Genomic DNA, 7,286 nt, shown 5'->3' on the forward strand with positions numbered 1-7,286 from the left:
TATGAACACCGCCGCAGCGAGGGTGGCGAACCTTTTACTGCTGCCCCCGCTGGGCACGTGGGCCCGGGCATCAAACCCTATGACCATGCCCCTCTGCTTCAGATCAGGGAAGCACTGCTCCAGATATACACAGAAACCCTGGAGAGGAGAGCGAGAGAGAGAGAGAGAGAGAGAGAATGAGAATAATGTCTCTTAGAAATAAAAGGACATAATTAAAATGTTCAGTTTACCTAATTTGTCTGTGCTGAGGCTTTAGTAAGACTGAAAGCATTTTTCAGCCACTGATTTAGACACTGTACAGATGCACCGACACATGAGAACATTCATGTCCATAGGTGTACTGTGTAGCAGTATAGGCAGGTGACAGCGCTGTCAGAATGCCAGTCATTCCCCTACACACTGCTGCATTTGACACAACACTGCTCAATTACTCAAATTCCTGGGTGTGCAATACAGAGAGAACGGCACACACACACAGGAGTTATGAAAGCGGCCAGTAGAGGAAACAGCAGAGGATCAACAGAAATGATGGTGAAACGTTGAGAGGACAGAATGGGTGGGGTGTCAAACACGCCATGCTTCTCCTCAGTGGTCCGGTTGATCACAAACACGTGATGTTACATGTACAATGCATCTTTTCCATGTGCTTCATGTCACTGCTAAGCTGTGTGGTTTGTATGATGTCATACGTCACCTGTGTGGTCTGTGTGATGTCACAGCTCACATGTGTGATTAGTATGATGTCACAGCTCACATGTGTGGTTAGTATGATGTCACAGCTCACCTATGTGGTCTCGATGATGTCATAGCTCAGATGTATAGTTTGTTTGATGTCATAACTCACCTGTGTGGTCTGTATGATGGTGAGGTCATTCATGCAGGAGATGCCAGGGCCCATGGAGGCTCTGAGGCCAGCGGTACCAAACTCCATCCGCGCCCTGAAACACTTCCGCAACTCCTCCACCTTCCCATCCTTCACCATCTCACGGACCGCTGCCGCCGTCTTTGGATTCTGTCCCATAAACCCATCCATAGTGTTAGGAATACACATGTATTAATGAAAAACCTTCAAATTACACGAATATCTTTGAGGGAAAGAGTCCCTGAAACACTTGCAGAAATCTTCTGGCTTCTGATATCACATGCATAAAACACAGAGCATCTCAGTTAGCAAACTCACAGAGGTTTGGGGCTATGATTGGAAGAGAAAGATGGTAGAAGATAATCAACCTTCAAATGAAGGAATTTCTCTCTCTCTCTCTCTCTCTCTCTCTCTCTCTCTCTCTCTCTAAGCTTCAGTGCGGGGTACCAGCTTGACAAAATATCTCTGTTTAAACCAAACACCTCTGATGAAAACCAAAGGTCTGTTGATTTGCTGATTGATTTAATGTTAAAGCTGAGCCAGAGTAAAACAGTGCAGTAATGCTGAGTTTCAAACACTGAGTTGAGGGCACACAGCTGCAGTCTGTATTATAATGAGGTTAATGTGTGATTTGTTAGGCATCTTCCATCACATGAGATGTGACCCAGTCTGGCCTACGTATAGACCTGAGGCAAGAGCAGTCAGCACTGTCTCCCTTCCCCTAAAGACCACCATACACACAGGGACAATGACGCACGTACACACACACACACACACACACATACATCCACAGACACATACCCAACCCCTGGAAAATCAATGGTTTGATTGTTTGGTTTTTTTTTAATTAAATTGAGAGTTGACTTGTACAGAAACGTTTTCTCACACACAGTAGGCAACCCCCCCCCCCCCCCCCCACCCCACCCACACACACACACACACTCACACTCTAGTGCCTAAATACTTTGTATGTGATGGGAGCACAGACAAAGCACGTGTGCACAAGCACATACATGCTACACACAATGAATTCCCACGTCACCCCAAATCACTACAGCATAAAGACCCAGTTTATCTGTTCTTCCTAATCCAGTAATGACATTACTGGTTTAAAAAAAAAAAAGAAGTTAATTAACAAAGTTTCTTTTCCAGTTTTGAAAATGGGTGGCAGTCTGTTTGTAATTAGATTCAGAATGCATTTCATGTGGCATATGTCAGATGTTAGAGAAGCACACCACTCCAATTTACCAAATAATGAGAAAGAGAAAGACACAAAGAATGAGAGAAAGATAAGCAGGGAATGAATTAGAGAGAGAGAGAGAGAGAGAGAGAGAAAGGGAGTTTCATCCAAGTACTATCTTGTCTTTTCAGGGTTAGTCTACAAATTTCAACCACAGTCAGATCAGAACTGTCTTTATTTTCCAAGTATATTAGTAGTCAAGAAAAAAAAACCCTTTACTTCCAACTTTACTCTCTAGCGGGCATTGTGGAGTGTAGAGCAGTTATGTAAAACAGCTTTTCTCTGTTTCACTTTTAGTGTCCCACTAGACAGCACATTCAAGAACCACTATGTCAGAATAAACATTTTCTACAAATTATCAGGACCCAAGAGAAGGAATCTTTGGACGGGCTCAGACCAGAACAGAAACGGGAAATGAAGCTAGGAAGTCACATGACTACAGCTTGGGTACACAGGTATCAGACTACTATGAACCTACGGCAAAAGACAGGATTTCAGCTTTGAAGCTCACAGAATGTAATGTGTTCAACTATGTTATAGAGCAGCACCTGAAATGTTTAAGTCGATGAAGCTTATCCATAAGCTCATAAACTGCATTTAATAAGAGACACAGTGAAACAGTCACAGGGTTTAAAATACTGTTATCACTTTGAATTGTGACAGACACATAACCCATCGATCTTAGCACCTTGTAGCTAGCAGGCTATTTCAAGAATCTAGTCTTTAGTTTAGCTAGATTCTAATTTAGCGAGAACCTAGTCACCTACGTGTCACAGACGGCTTGGTACTTGAGACCAGGATGCGTGCATTTTTAATGATCTTCATAAACTTGGCGATATTTCTGATTGTGGTTACAGATAAATAGGCACAGAGCTCAAAACAATCAATCAAACAAACAAACAAACAAAAAACGTATGTTAAAACAGATTAGATAAGGCAGCAATTCTGCTAATTTAAGTCAATGAGCTCTAAAACTATCCAATAGATGTACTGCTCTGTTACACAGATAGACGGCTAAATAAACTGTCATCTTCTGTTTCGTTTCAGTAAAAGGTGTTTCGGCTACGCAGTTCAAGAACCTAGCTCATTCGCTAAATGGGGACTTAGCTAATAAGACAATAATAAATACTTTTTGTTAGTTCGTTTAACCGGAATCTGTGAACTGGCCGGCCAATTTGGCCAGTCAACCAAAGTCAACACACCCACCTTGTCAAACTGCAACCATTGTTGGATGGCTTGGTCCAGACTGATGTCACCGGTGCTCGACAGGCCGTTTTCCATTACTTGTATTCACTGAGATTTTAACGATAAGACTGTGATTTAAAAACGTGTGAAAGTTTCTTGAAAAAGAGCATAAATTTGCTATTATGTGGAGCTACTGTTTAGTTGCTGTCCTTCTCCCCGATGTTACAAGTACGCTACGAACCGGAAGACTTGCACAACTCTCGCTACACAGTTGCTTGGCAAAATGACACGCGCACCAGTCGGAAGGGACGCACTGTACGTGATGGGCGGGGACTTCATTTTCATGTCAGGAGGGCTGGAGAGCGCAAAGTCAGACTCGCAGGTTGAACGGTTGTCCAGATCAGGAGAAATATCAGGATCAGGAAACTGCTCAAAGATACAGTTAAAACAGTTATTTACTTACTTATTTTAATTCCAATGTTGTCATGAACATGTGATACGCTTAAGGGTTTTTGTTTCTAACAGTTTTAGTTTCCCCTAAAACCTTCGACTCGAAATTTACGTATGATAGACGTCAGTACTGCATATTTATTTGATGTTAAATCCATTACACGCGTAGCCTCGTGGTTTCTTTTGGGTTTTAAATTGTTTTCCTCTGGTGTTCTACTGGATTTGAACTGGATGTATACTGGGATTTTCTACTGAATTAGAACTCGAATTGCCACAAGGGCTATCTTACATAATTTAATGAAACAAAAGATCGCCCGCCTGATTAACGTAAGGACTCATTCAAAACGGATCCTAGCCTAAAACAGACAAAACACCTTTTAACAACTGAAAAAGTCTGGGTAGCTATTCACGCAACTTGGCTGAGTTCGATAGGCTACGTAAGGTCAGTTAATTAAGTGAATCGACTTTTAGAAAAGCTATCCTAAAATAAAGGTAAGGGCAACATACAGACGATGTAGCACCCCCTTGTGGTGTAGAACTTCCACCAAAAGCAGAGCGTCACCAATTTTTTCCCTCAACTCTCACGATCATAGTGTGTCCCACAAGTCAGCTGGCAGTCTACAGCATGTCTCTCTGTGGGGAGTCAGTCACATTACCACTTTGTTCCGTTTTGTGGTGCGGATTGTGCTGAATAAGAGACAGCCCAACGGAAAATTTCTTGTTGGACTAGAGACAATAGAGGACGACAGAAAATGTTTTGTCGGACGGAGTTAAAATTCCCAAACTCGCTCCTCACACATTATTGATTTGTGTTATCGCAGTATTGAGGGCGCATATACGGCAGTATGCAGACGTCCAATTGGCGAATCATACCATGACGTAATCAAGCTACTACAGATATAGTCTATAGTACATGGGCAGTACAGGCAATGCGTTAAGAGAACAAAAAAAATTACGGTAAAGCCAAACCCGGAACAATGGTTGTCTGGTCTGGTAATCGAGGACAGGCTGAAAAACCGCTTTGAAACTCCAAACCGCCGCAGATTCTTCGACGCATGTAAGAATGCTCCTGAGCTGAATTACCACCTCACATATGGAGTTCTGTTAACGCTAAGACTCACTCATTCACTTTCAAAGCCGCTTATCCTCATTAGGGTCGCGCGGGGCCTATCCCAGCATTCATTGGGCGAAAGGCGGGGAAACACCCTGGACAGGTCGCCAGTCTATCGCAGGGCTGACGCACAGACAAACACGCTCACACTTGGGGGCAAATTCACTCAACCTGCGTGTCTTTGGACTGTAAGGGGGAAACCAGAGCCCCCAGAGGAAACCCAGGCAAACATAGGAAGGACCCCGGCAGGGTCAAACACGGGACCTTCTTACCGTAAGGCGACAGCGCTACCCGCTGCGCCACCGTGCCTCCCAACACTAAGACTGTCAGAGTCAGCGTTCCCCAAGAGTCAGCTCTGACTATGCAAAGACTCGATAAGATACCAAATGTAATGACAGTTGCATTTCTTAAGAGTGACAGCAAAGGTGTACGAACAACGCTTCCCCCTCCCTCAACATGCATGGCTTGAGCAAGACAAATAACCTCAACTGCTCCCCCGGCTGTGGCTGCCCGCTGCCCTGGCTGTGTGTGTGTGTGTGTGTGTGTGTGTTCACTACTATCTTATATGGGTTCCAATGCAGAGGTCAAATTTCCCCCATTGTGGCACTAGTAAAGGGATTAAACTTAAACTGAAACAAACATCGGGTGGGACTCAACACAGTGACGGTAGACGGTTGTCATTCAGTCCGTATTATGGAGGATTTGACACTGCTGGTTGTACAGGTGAGATGACCCCTGTGCCAGTGAACCCAGCATAATACAACTTTTCCCCCCTGTAGCTATAACATCTTGACTGGCAAAGTGCATGTTGGCGGTTGCTAGGAAACATCCCACAATACAAACAACTGTATCCTCTGTAACTTGTTTACAAGGCACACAAGGGGACTTTGGATGTATCTCTTACTATGATCAGCATGATTGCTAAGCCATATACAACAGGCGTAGGCCTATGCATGGACAGTATTGATTGGTTTTAGCTTGGTTTGATACAGTGCAGATACATGTAGCCCATCAACGGCCTCTGGAGTTCTGGGGTGATTGGCGGCCCCGTGCACTGGGTCAGAAACTCTTTAACCGACTGTCCACAAAAATTCTGTGTAAATGAAATACTGTCTCATAAAGTTGTTTTAAACAGAGAGACATCTGAGGGCTGCATTTTATTACATTTTTCATTTTCTGTTTACATCAGCCATGAGATACTGCAGGACAGTACTGTTAAGCTATTTAAATACACCGATGTTATAGGCTTGGTTGGTCTGCTCTACAATGATGACGCTTTTTTGGACCACTATTCCCAGGTTTCCAAGCTTAAAAATAGTGCTTAAAACCAGTTCCCTGCTAATTAGTGTTGACAAAACAAAGAAACTTATGTTAAACCAAGCAGACCTACTGCCACACCAACCTTCATGGAAACAGTGAACTGTTTTAAATATCTATGAACATACTTAGAGGACCAAATGAGCTTCACAGACACTACTGATTTCATGCATAAGAGAGACAGTCAAAGAGTGGGTGTTTTTTTTTAAATGAGAAACTGAGGGGGTTTGGGAAAATGTGTATGTAAGCCTGATTGAAAGCGTCTTTCTTTCTTCTTCAGTCTGGTACAAAAAAACGTGACAATAACAAGGAAAGCTAAACTGGCCAGGGGAGTTAAAACAGCTGAGAAAACAGTAAACTGTCAGCGAAAGATACCGGAGGTCCTTTAAGATACAGCTGTACACAGAAAGACAGTGGCTATTATAAATGACAAAAGACACTCCCTCTCCACACACACACACACACACTCGCTGTGCATTTGAGCACTTAGGGCAGTTTAGCAGTAAAGAACGTGCAATGATACTGCACTGCTCTCAAAGATGTGGCAGAAAATATGAGACATGTTAACTCGGAATGTGCCAATGTGTTGTTATGAGCATCACGCGGGGCATAGAAGATAAATGTTTTGTCATATGTACCTTTAATGCATTGGTCATTATGTATAAACTTTACTGGGGACCGATGCAGTCTCTTGCTCACTGAGTTTGTTGACTCAGGTTAGTTTGTACTACGCTCTGTTCAGCTGAATCTCAGGTTTAACTTGTTCCTTCTCCAGTGTGTGTGAGCTGTTCAACAAACGTCTATCCCCCAAATTATTCCCAGGCCCCCCCTCTTTAATCATGCTGCAGTTTTGCATGGATCAGATCAAAGGCAGGAAAGCAGAACTGCTTAAGACCAACCCGACTTCTTTTTTTTTTTCTTTCCGATTCGTATTTTCAGGGATACGGCAATATCAAAGAAGATACGGAGGGTATAGAACTTTTGTTTATAGTAGCCTGGGGTTTTTCCACTGGACACGAGATTAAACATTGACAGACTATTCCCGGGAGAGGTAACAGTCCTCCTCTTTACATAACCTCATCCAAACACCTAAATATTTCATTCTGAAAAGCCGACCCCTT

At 43.3% G+C, this 7,286-nt stretch overlaps 1 protein-coding gene across 1 annotated transcript in view; it reads right to left on the reverse strand.

Annotated features, from left to right (window-relative positions):
• pgm2 (phosphoglucomutase 2) overlaps positions 1-3,567 on the reverse strand; it is an 11,119-nt gene extending 7,552 nt beyond the window's left edge. Inside the window, exons 1-3 of the mRNA XM_030787983.1 lie at positions 3,309-3,567; positions 845-1,012; positions 1-138 (exon numbers count right to left, since the gene is read on the reverse strand). The exon at positions 1-138 is cut by the window's left edge and continues 54 nt beyond it. Coding sequence (XP_030643843.1) covers positions 1-138; positions 845-1,012; positions 3,309-3,383 — 381 coding nt within the window. The 5' untranslated portion in view covers positions 3,384-3,567. The remainder of the gene's footprint in view (positions 139-844; positions 1,013-3,308) is intronic.
• Between the last annotated feature and the right edge of the window lie 3,719 nt (positions 3,568-7,286).

This window comes from Chanos chanos, chromosome 11, assembly GCF_902362185.1.
Source record: "Chanos chanos chromosome 11, fChaCha1.1, whole genome shotgun sequence".
In the NCBI taxonomy this organism is placed as follows: Eukaryota; Metazoa; Chordata; class Actinopteri; order Gonorynchiformes; family Chanidae; genus Chanos; species Chanos chanos.